The sequence below is a fragment of the Mobula birostris genome, chromosome 18, assembly GCF_030028105.1.
Source record: "Mobula birostris isolate sMobBir1 chromosome 18, sMobBir1.hap1, whole genome shotgun sequence".
Taxonomy (NCBI): Eukaryota; Metazoa; Chordata; class Chondrichthyes; order Myliobatiformes; family Myliobatidae; genus Mobula; species Mobula birostris.
Genome location: NC_092387.1, coordinates 60,496,790 through 60,513,908, shown reverse-complemented (window position 1 = coordinate 60,513,908; position 17,119 = coordinate 60,496,790). Strand labels below are relative to the sequence as shown.

The window sequence follows — 17,119 nt, the reverse complement described above, 5'->3', positions numbered from 1 at the left end:
CACAGAATGTCCTTGAATAATTAAGGTGCTGCCTTACCACCATGTTGCACTGAACGCAACTGTCACATTTTTAGTGACCTGAAATCTAATCTGACAACACAGGTGATGTCTCTGGTTTCAATCTTTATTTTGAAGCCAGATTAGGGATTGTGGTTTTAATGTCTCCTTGCTAATAAGGGTCAAGAAACAGCCATTGATTCCTTTCACGAATAAATATCTTAGAAAATTCTGTGGGCTTTGCTAAATTGCATTAACAATGGAGGTCTGATTTTAGTTAGCAAAGGATTTTTGTCTTTGAAAGTCAAAGGAATAATTGGATGTCAGAAGCACACTGGAAAGGACTACCCTATTCTGGATGTATGTATGAAACAGGAAAGCTGCTCAGGTCCGACACTACCATTTTGTGAAATCTGAGTTTTCAACAATGAACTGTAATTACCCCCTATAGATTGTATTGTTCGATAGCATAAGGATAGCGGCAAGAAACTAGCATGGAAAACCGTGGGGTAGAAATTTATTATGTACAAAAGAAAAACACTGTTCTCTAGTTTCTAAGGTTCTGTTTCACTTGAGATAAATTCAATGGAACTTTAGAAGTGATGTACAGCTACTATTATGCATTTAGCACATACAGCCTAGGACTAATTTCAGTCCCATAGTTCATACAGTGCAACTAACATTGCCTATAGAGTGCCAACAGGTTTGTAAACTTGGCCGGACTATCGAACTTGCAGCTCCTCCCGTGGAGGGTCAGACTCCCTGAGCCAATAGACTGGTCCTGGACTTATTTCCATCTGGCATAGTTTGCATTTTGTTGTTTGATTGTTGGGGTTTTTTGTATTGCTATATTTATGCTCTATTCTTGGTTGGTGTGGCTGTAACGAAACCCAATTTCCCTCGGGATCAATGAAGTAATCTATCTATCTATCTATATTCGTCATTTCCACTGGATCCTACCACTAAGCACATATTTCCCTCCACCATTCCCTTCTCTGCATCCCATCAGGATCACTCTGTACATGACTACCTTGTCCATTCATCCTTCTTCCCCACTGATCTCCCTTCTGGCACTTACTGCTGCCACCATCGCAAGCGCTACACCTCCCCATGTACCTCCACCAACATTCAGGGCCTCAAACAGTCCTTCTAGGTGGGGTAACACTTCATCTACAAGTTGGCAGGGATCATCTATTATATCCAGTGCTCCCAATGCAGCTTTCTGTACATTGGTGAAACCAACACAGTCTGGGGGACTGCTTTATTGAGTACCTTTGGTCTGTCCACCATAAAATGAAGGATCTCCCAGTGGCAGTATATTTCAATATGACTTCCCATTCCCACACTGAATTGTCTTTCCATGGCCTCCTCGACAGCCAAGCTCAGCTTGGAGGAGCAACACCTCATATTCCGTCTGCGTAGCCTCTAACCCGATGCATGAACATCTATTTCTCTACTCTCTGGTAATTTATTGCCCCGTTTTCTTTCCTCTCTCACCCTTTCTCGTCTCCTCCCTTCTTCTTGACTTGCCCATTACCTCCTCTCTTTTATTCCTTGGTCCACTGTCCTCTCCAATTAGATTCCTTCTTCACCCTTTGTCTCTTCCACTTAGCACCTCCCAGCGCCTTACTTCCTCCTCCTCCCCTGCCCACCCATCTTGTCCTCACTTGATTTTATCTATCACTTGCCAGCTTGTATTCCTTCCCCTCCTGCCCCCTTCTTACTCTGGATTCTGTCTCCTTCCTTTCCAGTCTTGATGAAGGTTCTTGGCCTAAAATGTCAATTGTTTATTCCCATCCATAGATGCTGCCTGATTTGCTGAGTTCCTCCAGCATTTTGTGTGTGTGCTGCTCAAGATCTACAGAATCTCTTATCTATATTTTTAAATATGCTTTTAATTCTGTAGTTGAATGTTTCCTTTTATTATGTGTCAGGCTCTGGGGAGGTTCCCACGCTGGATACTATTGATTCCTACATGAGGAAACTACATGGCATTATTCTGTCCAACCCTCAAAGTAATGAGAATCTCATTACTACAGTGCGAGATGTAGTCAGCCGACTTGACAGGTGAGGAGCCTGCATCAAAGAGCACTTTGAGATTGTCATGGTTGTTAAGAAGATTATCTGTATTTGTCAGTTAATTTGAGTTTTAGTTGGATATTTATATGAAAAAATGTTTGCAGGAACAGTTTATACAATGGTTGTGGACTGTGTCACTATGTGGTGCAGAGTAGCTTGACGATTGTATTATGAAGTAACAGGAAATTTTCATGAGATCGTTGCCTCCTTAATGGACATCTCAGCTGTTTAAGCAGAAACCAAGGGCATGTATGTTTCCTTCAAGGTAACCTGTCTGCATCCACCTAAAAGGCGCACAAGTCATTATTTTTGTCATTGATCTTTCTCATTTACACTTACAAAGAAATGCTGATGTTAATCTAGTAGACTTAAACCAAATGCTTGAAATGCACAGCAAATCAGGCTGCATTCGATTTGTGTTAATGTTTCAAGGAGGAAGACCTTGCTCAAACAAGGGAAGGAGCCAAAACTGCAGAGTATGTGGAAGGAGGTCCACCCACAATAGGGATTTTTGAGAAGGTAAAAACAGGGTAACCACAGAGATAAGATGCAAACAAGGTTCCCTGATCAACGAGTGAATAGGTTTCAAATGTACATTTTAATGTCAGAGAAATGTACATCCTGAAATGCTTTTTCTTCACAACCATCCACGAAAACAGAAGAATGCCCCCAAAGAATGAATGACAGTTAAATGTTAGAACCCCAAAAGTACCCCCCCAAGCTCCCCTCCCTCCCGCGTGTAAGCAGCAGCAAGTAACACTCCCCCCTCCTCACCAGCAAAAAAAAAGCATTGGCACCCGCCACCAAGCACTCAAGTGTGAGTGAAGCAACAACAAAGACACAGACCTGCAGTACCCAAAAGACTACTTGTTCACCTGGTATTTGACATACCACAGGCTCTCTCTAATAAGGGAGAAAGAGGTGTCTCCGTTTCACAGCGAGAGGGGAGACATAAACATCTCGCTGGTTTACAATGTTAGAGATCCATTGTGTCGCTTTTTCCGAGCTCTGTGCCCGAAGATCTCGTGTCTCTGGGCATACACCCAGAGATCATCCATCTCCAACAACACACCAATCTCCTGCAGAGGCACCGACCTCCGATCCCCGTCTCCAGAGCCACGAAATCTCGGTCCTCCGAAGGCGAGCAGAGCTCTTAGGCCGTGCCCTTGGCATGCTGAACAACGACCATTTGTGAAACCCTGAGAGTGAGTCCCATTCCCGTAAAGAACCATGGTCAGCGTGTAACTCTAGGTCAAGGTCTTCAAAAGTACCCTGAAAGGGAAAAATAGAGATATTGAAGATGGAGATAGAGCTGATTCCGAAGATACAAGCAAAGGAGTTGCTGTTAGGCAGCATTAATCCTCCCAAGCTGCTCCTCCTGAATAGGAACAATTAGGGAAAAGAAATGTAAACAAAAAAGGAGCTGTGCAATACAGAATTGGAAGATATGCCTGGCAAGTCAGGTGGCCTGTCCTCAGCTGCCAGAGAGTGAGGCCCTTTGTTGGTCAGGGTTGAACATGGATATTGCGCCCTAGCTGTCTATGTGATATGCAAGCCAGGGCAGTATAATGTGGAGAGCAAGCTGTTGTCCATGCAGCAAGCTCCCCTTCTCCACACAGCTGATAAGTCCAAAGGAATGGCAGAGGCTGATAGAATTTAGCACCAGTCAATGTTGAACTCGATGTAGAGCTGCCTTAGCGATTCCAACTCCAGATTTTTCCTCGGAATTTACTCACAAAGCCTTCTTCATGAGTGTGTATAGCCTCAAAGCAACAGAGGTGTAAGATCAGTTTTCCTTCTCCTAAATGAGCCACCAACCACGCCTGATGAGCCCCATCTGCCCAAAGCAACTGGTTTTAAGGCACCAGTAGTCCACCTTTGACCCTCCTCAGTAGAAATGGTTCCACCGGGCTTAGTAGCTAAGCCACACATGAAGCTAGGAGCTGGACTTGGTCGTTAGAAAGTATTTGAGACGTACACCATTGGGAGCATTTAATAGGCGGTGGGAGCTTATCCTCACTACACCCCCCCCCCACCCCGTGGCTATAAGAACCTTAAATTGCAGAGTTTAAAAAAAGATAAAAATGGTGTGAAAACAAACAAGCTGAACTAAATATCACAGATGTCTGGTACAGACGGATAAATTGAGTCATCTGAAGCTATATTCAAGTCCAGAAGGCTGCAGCGTTGTCAAACAGAAGATGAACTGCTGCTTCTCTAGCTTACGTGATTATAACATACAGGAGGCCACAGACCAATAGATCAGGGTGGAATAGATGATTAAAATGGAGACAATAGGAAGCTCAAGTTCATCTCTCAGGCTGAAGGCAGGTGCTCCATTGAACAGCCACCTAATCTACTTACTATAACCCTCAAAACATCTTAAGGTTGAGTTCTGGGGCACTTGCCATTCCAACCACGAGAAAGTAAGTGATGCTGCAAGTTCTTTTGCCTGCACATTTATTTTTGCCTCGTTCTCTGAAAAGCGAGGTGAACTTTTTCATTCCCACTCAGGAAAAAATAATGCTTATTTTAAAAGCTGTTGGTGCATTTTGTGAATACGAAGCATTGAACACACACCAAAAATAAAAACAGAAGTCAAAGCACAGGTATTAATTTGCCTGCTGGGTTGCAGTTGAATCATTGTGTCAAATGATTGCATAGCCCAGGCTGTCAGTGGCGTTACCTTGCCAGAGGAACAACAGGGAGGAAGAACAAAATGGAAAACTTAAGTTTCCCTTTGAAATTGTAACATGACTGATTGAACTCATGCCTTTTATATTAAATATAGTGATTGAAAACATCGGAACTTCAGAAGTCTAATGTGGACAAGGTTTAGCAGAGCTGCTTGCACCCATCAAATGTGCTGCTTACAAGGAATTGTTTATATCATAGGAGAAAGAATATTGGAGGGGGAAAGAAATGTTTATTTGACTCAAAGCACATCAATGTAGAATTATTTTGGGTTTTGGCATCTGTTTTCAGCAGTATGGCTTGATAGTGGCAAAAACCAGATGAGACGGAAAAATGTGTTGGATGATTAAAACTGTGGTTTTAACATCAGTCTTTCAGTTCTGGCTAGATTATTAAATCTTTGTCATGTTGTAATTCTAAATAGAACAAAATGCTTTTTAAGTTAACATGGTCTCTTTCTCTTCTGCTTCCTATACATAGTTGAAATTGGGATTGACTCTGGAGGTATCAACATCTGTTCACACAGCTGGGCAGTATAAAATGGAAGGCGTCGCTGGATTTGCATTGCAACTAAAATGGCAGCTACTGTCTGTGGCCTTGCAATTTAGCCTGACCTGGTGAAGGATTGTTCCAAACAAGGTTCTCTCTCATTTTTTTAGGCCAAATACTGAAGTGCTACAGGGGACTGCTGTGTTGCTCTTGTTAGGCAGCAGCAGTGGTGTCTTTTAATTCCTTCATGATTGTCTCATGCCAAATTTTCCTGTGTTAATTGTATGTTATATTGTGTGGCATTAGAGGCTTCGTGCTCAGTCATTTACTTCATAGATGGTGATTTCTCCCTTTTTTGTATGTGCCATCAAGTAACTTGAAGTTTAAGGAATTCATCTGATCATTTTCAGCTCTGGTTGAAGTGACAAGTCCAAGGTATCTCTCAAGTATTAACCATTAACCAATGTTTCCCCATTGATTGACTAGGTAATGTTACTGCCTGGAGTTGGTTAGGAAAGACGGTATCAGTACTCCCCGATGTCAACTAAAATAGCAATATCAAGGAATCGTAAAAGGTATTAGCACGGGTCATTCAGCCCAATAAAGCCATGACTGTCAAAGCAAAACTTCTTAAGCTAACCCCACTTCCCAGTCCTCAGTAGCTTGAGTGCATAAAAACAATCCTCACATCCCCTGTATTTAAGCCAATTAGATCTATGGATCTCATTGATTGTCCTCTCTGCGAGGGAAATGTTTTTCCTCAAGGCTGTTCATCCTGTCGAGGCTTCTGAGCAGTTTGTAGCCTTGCTTAAAGCTTGCATCCGCTCTATGTGGAAAACTGAGGACTATCAAGACTTATAAATCTTCCAACAATAGGGATGCTAGAATTGACTGCAGCCTCCTTAAACTGGGGAGAATGAATTGTTCATGTTTCCTACTCATCTGAAATTTCTCCTTCAGTATACATCTGAAGTAAAAGGAAACCATCACCTTTAATAAAGAGCTAAGTCAATCTAATGATAGGGTATTACCCTGAAACATTATGTTTGTTTTTATACAGATTCTTCCTGATTTTATAACATTTAGAGCCATAGATTCCTGATTTTGTTTTTAAATTTCACTGCTTTGCTATTGTAAATTGACTTTAACACATCTCCCTAAAAGCTGCCCCACCTCGATCTCCTACTGTAGAATCTTAATGTAAGCTTCCGTGGTAACTGAAAAGTAGGCCAGTGAATCTCACCAACACCTTCAACAGAGGAAAGAAAATTGCAAACAATCGAGCATGTTAAAGCCTGTACCCTAAAGTAAATTTGACTTGTTGCAACGAGTATTATAAGTTACTGTGTGTGTTGCATAAGTTATTGTTATTAGTTAGTTAAATGACCTAAACAAAACCTTTGTATTTTAAAGTACAATTGGAAGTTAACTAATGGGAATATCCTCTCATCTGTCTGACATTTTAGAATATTATATGTTTTTATATAATATTGGGCTCTGAAAGGAGAGAGAGTGAATTCTTTTGCCCCTGCTTGTGAATTACAATCAATGTAACATGTGAAAAGGCTGAAGAGACAGTGGTAGGACTGCTGCAGTTGTTTCTGAGTGTTGGACCTTAAGCCAGAGAGGGTTGGGAATGCAGATACAAGAGACTGCAGATGCTAGAATCTGAGCAAATTTAAACTATGAGAAGGACACTGCAGGTCATGGAAGCAAAGGGATGTTCAACGTAAACACAAGATTCTACAGATGCTTGAAATCTTGAGCAGCGCACAGAAATTGCTGGAGGAACTCAGCAGGTCAGGAAGCATCAATGCAGAGGAATAAACAGTTGACATTTTGACCTGAGATCCTGCAACTGGACTGAGAGCAGAGAGGGGAAATAATCAATATATAGGTGGAGGCTGGTAGGTGATAGAGGGAATCAACATTTTCTGGATCGGAACAATATTTCAGAATTCCATCAATAGAAAGCCTCATCTTGAGAACAGATCCCAAATCGCAGGTTAACCTTGTTGATCGAGCACTAACGTATTGGTTAGACTATTACTGCAAATGATAGAAAGGTATGTAGAGTTGGTGTTAAGAAAGCTGGGAGTCTGCAGAAGGACTTGGAGAAATTAGGAGAATGGGCAAAAAAAGAGGCAAATGAAATAGTGTAGAAAGTGTATGGTCATGTACTTTGCTAGAAAGAATAAAGTGTCAACTTTTTTTAAACGGGGAGCGAATTCAGAAATTGGAGGTAGAAAGAAACTTGGGAGTCCTTGTACAGGATTCCCTAAATGTTAATTTGCAAGATGAGCCAGTAGTAGGGAAGGCAAATGCAATGTTAGTATTCGTTTCAAGAGAACTAGGATATAAAAGTAAGTATGTAATGCTAAGGCTTTATAAGTATTGGCCAGACCACATTTGGAATAGTGTGAGCAATTTTGGGCACCATATCTAAGGAAGGGATATGCTGGCATTGGAGAGGGTCTGAAGCAGGTTTTACAAGGGTTAACATATAAGCATTTGATGGCTCTGGGTCTGTACTTGTTGGGGTTTAGAAGAATGAATCATAGAAACCTACCAAATATTGAAAGGCCTAAATAGAGTGGATGTGGAGAGAATGTTTCCTACAGTGAGAGAATCTCGGACCAGAAGGCTCAGCCTCAAAAGAGATGAGGAGGAATTTTAACCAGACAGTGGTGAATCTATGGAATTCATTGCCACAGACAGCTGTGGAGGCCAAGTCATTGTGTATATTTAAAGCGGAGGTTGATAGCATCTTTATTAATAAAGGCATCAAAGGTTATGGAGAGAAGGCAGGAAAATGGAGTTGAGAGGGAAAATAAATCAGCCATGGTAGGCCAAATGGCCTATTTCTGCTCCCAGGTCTTATGGCCTTATTATTTATTAATCTAGATTTAGAGCGTCTTCAGAAGTGTTTCAGTGTGGTATAGCCAGCACTTGTAACACTAAGAGTAACTCATTCAGTACTAGCAAGATTATTATTTGGAATGGGTGGAAGTTGCACCCTGCATTGGGACTGTCCTCCTTTCTGAACAGAAGTGGGAATGTTCAGTTCTTGAGCAATATCTAGTGCTTTCCATCGTAGAGTGCAAGTGGGTATCAGGTGAACTTAGGGTTTGATGTGAAATGTGGACCCTTGCATGGTCAAGTAAAGAAGAGGAGCTAACATTCTATAATAGTTGAAACTTTCCACAACTGGGTAGCGAACGAATTTAGTTGTAAAATTGCACCACTCTCCAATGAGTGTGATAACTTGGGTAGTCATTTACAATTATATTTATAGATTAATTTTATCTTCTCATACTGACTAAGGTTCCACAGATGCCCAGTGTACCTATACAGTTTTGCAAATGGCCATACTTGAGTGGTAGCCGACAGACTAAACAAAGCATTAAAAGTGAAGTTCAGCCTGTACTCCCCACAAACAACATAAGGATATTCCCAGTGAGAGTGCTTGGAAACACTGGAGAGACACCAGAAGAATTCCTGGCCGACCTCTGAGGTGCTACATTTACTTTTCAAGAAAATCTGGTTCCCATTTCCTCATCGCTCTGGCAACTCCAAATGAAAGTATGCTGAATGCATCTCCTTTCTAAGGTTCCATAGATGTTTGTCATGTTGTGCTTTCCTATGAAGAATAATAAATTAGACTGCTACTGCCACTTGTGTAATTACATCATAGCTAATGAGAAAAAACAAAATAACTGAAGATTTGGTGCTGTGTGTATGTACCTCATGTCTGTCTTTTCCATTTCACCTTTTAAGTAAAAATGTATGTGGAACTTGGCTATCCCTTTACTAATTCTGTTGTTCTTCTATCCTGTCGAGATTTGGGAGTGCCGTACAGTATACCAGATGAGAAGAAACACACTCACAATTTTGTTAACAATTTCTAGTCTATTTCCACAGCTGAATCTTGTTTGGGTATTATTTAATCCCCTAAAGAGCAGCTTTTGCATTTTGTTTGAATACAGATTAATTTTGTGGCCTTACAAACTAGAAACTTTAAAGCAAGGGGGCTTAAACTACAGTATTTCCATTTGCAGTCATACCGATCTCTTAATATTTTGATGAGCTGTTTCCTGAATGTTGTTAGGAAGCACAGCATGAACCAAATCATTGCCAGTAGACATGATGGCAATAAAGTATATAGTCCAGAATGTTCTGTAGAAACAATACAGATGTTATTTCAAAGTGTTAACCAACGTATGCGGATTGTATTTTGATGGAGTTACAGTGTAACTGCAGTTTAAAATGAATGATGTATTAAATATTTATGAAAGTTAATTTCTTTCTGTGCCTTTATTTAAATAAGAATTAGCATTATTACTCCAAGGAGCAGATTAAAGAACTGGATAAGATCACCACAAATACACTTTGTCCTTTAAGGAATCTTACTAATTATCCAAATTCTCCAAATCATAGCCTGATAGATATATCTGTTCTTGTGGAAAAATAACAATTTGAATTACACTGGAACAAGTTCAAGAATTTTTACCACTATTTCTGCCAAATTCCACAGAGCATAACCTAGTTTTGTCTAAAGTTTTATGGAAGTACTGCCTATTCAATTGACGTTTGCATTGAACATCTCCAAGAAAGGTTTTGATCAGAGAAGTACATCGGCTTGTTGTGGTACTGAAGCATTTTCTCCAAAAGGATCCTAGGGTTCAATTTCAATCTGTTGCGTTTGACCTTTTGTCTGTCTGGACTGAGTGTTGATCTTCATTCAGTGATTCAGGCTGGAATGTATGCAGCTTGGCCAGCAGTGCGTGTAGAGTCATCGCTAATTGAAGTGATACTTGCAGCTGAATAGCATGCCAGCATTTGTTGCCTGGGCTCACACATGAGGAATGGGCTTTTATCCGAGGTACAAGGCAGTGCCAATGAAAGAAAACCGCAGGAATGCCTCCATCTGTTTGGAGTAAAGGAGAAAGTTAAGTTGGGATGCCACCTAAATCATATATTTTATTCCATTCATGTCCTTTATGTTCCTTAATTTGTCTCCCCTCTTTCCCCCTTTTCTTAGCTGCTCATCACCTCACTCTGGTGCCTCTCCCCTCTTTCCCTTTCTCTCATGGTCTACTCTCCTATCAGGTACTCTCCTTTACCTTTTCCACCTATCACCTCTCAAGTTCTCTCTTCATCTCCCCCCCCCACCTAGTTTCACCTTTCACCTACCAGCTTAGTACTCCTTCCTCATTCCACACCACCTTATTCTGGTTCTCCTCTCCCGCCCCCCCCATCTTAGTTATACCAGTCTACAATATGGCATAACATTGGTTGAGTCCCCCAACTTTTTGTAGTACATTTCTAATGAAGACAAAGCTGAAAATATTTATCTAGATGCTAGATAGAGTGGACAGCCAGAGACTTTTTTCCAGATAGGAATTGCTAAATACAAGAGCCCATAATTTTAAATTCACTGGAATAAAGTATAAGGGGGATGTCGGGATAAATTCTTTACACTGAGTGGTTGGTTTATGGAACGCTCTGCCAGGGGTGGTGGTAGAGGCAGATACACTATGGACATTTAAGAAACTCTTAGATAGGCACATCATGAAGAAAAAGGAGCGCTATGCAGGAGGGAAGGTTTCAACTGATCTTAGAGTAGGTTAAAAGGTCGGCAGAACATCATGGGCCAAAGGGCTTGTACCGTACTGTGACGTTCTGTGTTGGTTTGAAGTTCCACCGTGTATCTCACTGCCAATTTGCTTTTACACAAAGCCTTAGTGATAGTTTTGAAAAGTATTTTTTGTGTTTAATGGATTCTCCTGGATAACCGGAACATCCCGTGTTTGAAAAGAACAACAATTAGTTTGCATAAACTCTACATTTACAACAGGGCCCAAGTGTATCTGCAGTGTCAATCATTCAGCCCAATCAGCAGTGTCCTGTGACTACCATGTGAAAGCAGTTCCTGTCTAGTTCACAAACTCTCTGTTCATTTACATTGGCAATTTACAGTCAAGTAACTATTTTTATCATTGCACTGAAACCATTATACATTTTGTAAGATGGTTTTCTTTATCAGATTTTGTTTATACTAGATATTTTTTCTCTGCCTATTGGCACATTTCCACAGGAATTCAGAGCAATGAATTTTCCCATTCTACATTGAAATAGTGTGGCTGTTCCTGGAGTTTGTTCCAATAAGACTGCTGATCTTACTCAGACTCAGCTCTGCTGCTTGTATCCCAATTCAATTTAAAATAGTGTCTTTATACTTCAGCGCACTCTCCTTAAACCACTTTATATTCAGTTTAAACATTTTAGTAAAAAAGCTATCGATGATGACATCAGTTTCTACCCGCCACTATTTTAATATGTCAGCTCAATTTTGATTCTCCTGAGTAACAAAATGGTGCTCTGTTAAGATAAATTGGTGAGGTAAACTCCACCTACAGTGGCATGCAGAAGTTTGGGCACCCCTGGTCAAAATTTCTTTTACTGTGAATAGCTAAGCAAGTTAAAGATGAACTGATTTCCAAAAGGCATAAAGTTAAAGATGACACATTTTAATATTTTAAACAAGAAAACTTTTTTATTTCCATCTTGTACAGTTTCAAAATAACAAAAAAGGAAAAGAGCCTGAAGCAAAAGTTTGGGCACCCTGCATGGCAGTACTTAGTAACACCCCTTTGGCAAGTATCACAGCTTGTAAGCGCTTTTTGTAGCCAGCTAAGAGTCTTTCAATTCTTGTTTGGGGGATTTTCGCCCATTCTTCCTTGCAAAAGGCTTCTAGTTCTGTGAGATTCTTGGGCTGTCTTGCATGCACTGCTCTTTTGAGGTCTATCCACAGATTCTCGAAGATGTTTAGGTCAGGAGACTGTGAGGGCCATGGCAAAACCTTCAGCTTGCGCCTCTTGAGGTAGTCCATTGTGGATTTTGAGGTGTGTTTAGGATCATTATCCTGTTGTAGAAGCTGTCCTCTTTTCATCTTCAGCTTTTTTACAGACGGAGTAATGTTTGCTTCAAGAATTTTCTGGTATTTAATTAAATTCATTCTTCCCTCTACCAGTAAATGTTCCCCGTGCCACTGGCTGCAACACAAGCCCATAGCATGATCGATCCACCCCCATGTTTAACAGTTGGAGAGGTGTTCTTTTCATGAAACTCTGCACCCTTTTTTTTTCCCCAAACATACCTTTGCTCATTGCGGCCAAAAAGTTCTATTCAAAAGGTTCAAAGGAAGATCTAAACAAGCCTGATGCATTTTGGAAACAAGTCCTGTGGACTGATGAGGTTAAAATAGACTTCATCTATTCATCTATCAGTAGGCTACTGCATCTCCCTCCCAATGGTAACAGTGAGAAGAGAGCATAGCCTAGATGGAGGGGGTCATTGATGATAGATGCTGCTTTCTTGTGGTAGCATTCTTTGTAGGAGTGCTAAATGGTGGAAAGGGCTTTGCTTCTGGTGGAGTGGGCAATTCTGTCCTCTGGAATGCAGAGCAATATTGATTTCAGTTTGTAAGCTATTCCTCCTATTATTTCTTCCATGAATCGATTAATTAACATTGTCTGGAGAGAGGATGCGAAGAAGGAGGTGTGAAAGTTACATGTAATTCAAAGGAAGCATTGTAGATACTTTGTACAGTAAACATAGAATTGTGCTTGGTAATGTTGGGTCAAACAGGCCTCTTGCTCCGAAAGGGTCCCAATATGATACACGCTGTGTCTCATTTTGTCAAATAAAAGATTACTTCACGTCTACCAGCTGCTTCTCTCCTTTGACTTTGTTCACGTCACCACACCATAAATATCTCAACTTCTGGTAATTTCATTCCCTCCCCCCTCACCATCACCTATTCAATTCTTCATTCTAGTTACCCCCCTCCTCATCTGCCCATCACCTCCTCCTTTATTCTATGCTCCACTATCCCCTCCTTTTGGATTCCTCCTCCTTCAGCCCTTTACCTCTTACACTTACTGTTTCCCAGAGTTTTACTCCATCCCACCACCCCCCCCCCCTTGCCTTGTCTCTTCTACCACCAGCCAGCTTTGCATTCCATCCTTTCCTTGTTCTGGCTTCTGCCTTTTTCCTTTCCAGTTCTGATGAAGGGTCTGGGCCCAAGATATCAACTGTTTATTCCCCTCCATAGATGCTACCTGGCCTACTGAGTTCTTCCAGCATTTTATGTGTGTTACTCAAGATTTCCAGCATCTGCAGAATTTCTTGTGTTGCTAAATGTCTTTTTATTGTAACTTATTTTTCCAGAGCTTCCATAACTGTTGAGTAGGGGAAATCCAATTGATATCAGATTATTGAATCAGACCAAGAAAGGTGTGAATTTATATAATTTCTTTCAAGCTTAAAGATACCCTACAGTCAGTGAGGTTCTCTGGAAATGTAGTCAGAGGTAGGAAAAGTAACAGCTAATTTCTATTAAGCTAAGTCACACGCACTTGCAGTAATTACTGGATCGTCTGCTTTAGAAGATGGACTAATACAGCACGTCAGCAGGTTCTTCGCCTTACAATGTTGCTCTGAACCACTTTATTTAGTAATCAAATGGCCAACTAAACTAGTTCTTTCTCTCTACACCATTTCCACATCTGTCCATTTTCCTCACATTCAAGTGCTTATATAAATGTCTCTTAAAAGTTCGTAATGAATCTGCCTCTACCACCACCCCAGGCAGCACATTCCAAGCACGCACCATCCTCTGTTTAAAAAAAATAGCCTCTCACATCTCTTTTGAAATGATCCCCTCTCACATTAAATGCATGCCCTCTGGTAGCAGGCATTACAAACCTGGGAAAAAAATGCTGTCTTTACTGATGAGTGAGAAGAAATCATTAACCAGAAGATCAGAGAGCACTCCCCTGCCCTTTGAATGGCAGTTTGAAGTCAGAATTATGCAGAGTCAGGTCATTTGGCCTAAAATGTCCATCAGGTACCTATTTTTACTAAACCCATTTGATAGTACGTCCAATGCAGCCTTCCATGCTTCGGTGTCCCAAGTGCTTCTCTGCATTCTAAAAGGATGGAAGTCTACCAGCCTTCACCATTCTCTGAGTGGAAAAAGATCTTGCTTCGATCTCTTCTAAATCCTTAACTGTAACCCTAAATCATCCTAGTTTAGGAATCTCTGCTATGGAAAAAGTTTCCCAGTATCCACCTAATCTATGCTCCTCATAATTTTGTATATATCAGATTCCGCCCTCTAATCCAAGAACAACAAATCCAGTTTCTACTCATAACTGGAACGTTCCTGGTGAATCTCCTCTGCATCTTTTTTGTTGCAATTCGGTCCATCCTACAGTGGGGTGATCTGAACTCGACATGGTATTCTAACTGTCTTTAGAATCCACATAGAAATGCAAAGAGGAATGTGCTTTAACATCTTATCTAAATACATGGTTCTTTACTGCATTATGAGTTTAGAATACATGCTCAAGCCTTGGCAGCAGGGTCTGTACCAGCGGTGTTCTGCCTCGGAGGTGAGAATGCTTCTTATTGAGATATGTAAATCAAATGGTCTAAGGTGGGTCAGGACAAAGGGGAAGGAGTGGGGATGGGATAGGAACTATTGTAGCTTTTCAGTAGGGCAGTTTCTCCTAAAAACTGCTTCCCAAAACAGGAAATCTAAAAAAACAAGATAATGATGCCTCTTAGTAGATCAGTCAACACCTGTGGAGAGAAAATCAGAATTACTGCTTCAGATCGATGATCTTGCAGCAATGATCATCCTCCCAAAACTCTGTTTGTCTTTCCACAGATGCTCCCTGACCAGTTCGCTATTTCCATTGTCCTTGTCTCTTTACTTCAGCTGCTTTCAAGCTTAGTCTTGTGGTCTGCTTGTCTTTTTCTGTTATACCGAAACAGATTCTACACCCTTGTCACTTTGTCACGTGCATTTGGTTTAGCTGAGGGCTTTGCTCCTATATCATGTTATTGTTTCTTACGCCTTGTTGGGTACTCCTTACTGGTGGAACCTGTCTTCACCTATCAATGCCATGCACAAGGTACTGAGAAGGTTATTTAGAATAAAGTGCCAACAATACCTTGGTGTCATTTGGAACTCCTTCACTACTGTTGTAACAAAGCATGCTGAGGTGCTTCACATGAGTTAACAAGTTTCCTGTTATGTACAACAGCTGGGAAATTGACATCGAGTTGGGGATGTAGCATTTTCCTTTTCTGCATCATAAGACATAGGAGCAGATTAGATCATTCAACCCGTGGAATCTGCTCTACCATTCCAACATCCCTCTCAATCCCATTCACCTACCTTTTGCCCATAACTGTTGATGCCCTTACTAATCAAGAACCTAACAACTTCGTTTTAAATATATCCAATGGCTTGACCCTCACAGCCATCTGTAACAATGAAGTGTACAGATTCACCACCCTCTAAAGAAGTTTCTTCTCAACTCTTTTCTAAAGGGACATTATTCTATACAGAGGCTGTGCCCTCTGGTCCTAGACTCTTCCACTATAGGAAGCATCCTCTCCACACACACTCTATCTAGGCCTTTCAATATTTGGTAGGATTCAATGAGATCCCACCTTCCCCCTTCCTCTGAACTCTGGGGAGTAAAGGCCCAGAGCCATCAAACACTCCTCATACAATAACCCTTTCATTCTTGTGGCTATTCTCGTGAACCTCCTCTGGACCCTTGTCCAATGCCAGCCCACCCTTTCGTAGATAAGGGGCCCAAAACTGCTCACAATACTTCAAGTGCAGTCTGAACAACACCTTATAAAGCCTCAGCATTACATCCTTGCTCTTATACTCTAGTCCTCTCAAAATGAATGCTAACATTGCATTTGCCTTCCTGAACACCAACTCAACCTGAAAGTTAACCTTTAGACACTCTGCTCGGAAACACTGAGGAAAGCAGACTAGTGCAGAGAATGAAGACAGCTGGAAATTGTAATGTTAGTTCATCCTTGCAGTGAGGGTGATTAACAATTTTCCATCTGTTTCCCTTTGGATTCATGGTCTTAAAATTGCTTTCCCCTCAAATTCATCCATTGAACATGAGATGTTATCGGTTGCTTCCCTGGGGACTGCAGTGAGGGGGATTGTGTTCTAAATTTAAACTGCTATTCTAAACATTTGGTTCTCTTGTGCTCTGAGGAATAAGGATGCAGAACCCTGGCTGTTGGCTATATGATCAATTATTTATGCAGAAAGTGATGGGATGCAGTTTGTGTATTTTAGCATTTTTGAAAACTTCTACCCGCTTGACCTGGAGACACAGGAGAATGCAGATTACAGAAATTGTAAGGCATTTGACTGCAAGTCCCTACAAAGGATTGTGAGGACTGTTGAGAGGATCTCCGGGGTCTCTCTTCTACCCATCAGAGATATTTAACTGGAGAGCTGCATACACAGGGCCCTTAACATTGCCAATGATCCCTCCCAACATTCCCCAGACCATCAGGCCGGAGGTACCATAGCATTAGTTCTACAACTGTAAGAATAGGAAGCAACTACCTCCCACAACCCATAAGACTACTGAGCTCTCTGTCACAACCCACGTCTCATCATGCAAGAAGCACCAGTAGTTATACTATTTATGTTTTAACTTGTGCTGTAAATGCATCTTATTATTTGTTAATTTATTTGTGGTAATATTACTTTATGTGTTATGTGTGTGAGTTATATGTACTGTGTTGTACACCTCGGTTTTGAAGAAGTTGTTTCATTTGGCTGTATACATATATTTGGTTGAATGGCAATAAATTGAACTTGAACTTGAGATATTGGGATCTGAAGACACAAGGAACTGTAGAAGTTGGGATCTGGAGCTAAATGTAAACTGCTGGAGGAATTAGTAGACTAGGTAGCATCTGGAGAGAGAGAAAAGAACAACTGACATTTCAGTTCAAGACC

The 17,119-nt window shown here is 41.0% G+C and overlaps 1 protein-coding gene across 6 annotated transcripts in view; it reads left to right on the top strand.

Annotated features, from left to right (window-relative positions):
• The window catches only part of hmg20a (high mobility group 20A), a 115,441-nt gene that overhangs the window by 82,304 nt on the left and 16,018 nt on the right, over positions 1-17,119 (top strand). For 2 of the 6 annotated variants that reach the window (XM_072282789.1, XM_072282790.1), the window contains exons 9-10: positions 1,932-2,064; positions 5,251-9,548. The exons of 2 other annotated variants lie outside the window; for them this stretch is intronic. In XM_072282789.1, the coding sequence (XP_072138890.1) occupies positions 1,932-2,064; positions 5,251-5,254 (137 nt within the window). In that variant the 3' untranslated portion in view covers positions 5,255-9,548. Of the gene's footprint in view, positions 1-1,931; positions 2,069-5,250; positions 9,549-17,119 lie in introns of those variants that run through there. 2 more of the 6 variants (XR_011889657.1, XM_072282791.1) reach the window with 2 other exon arrangements.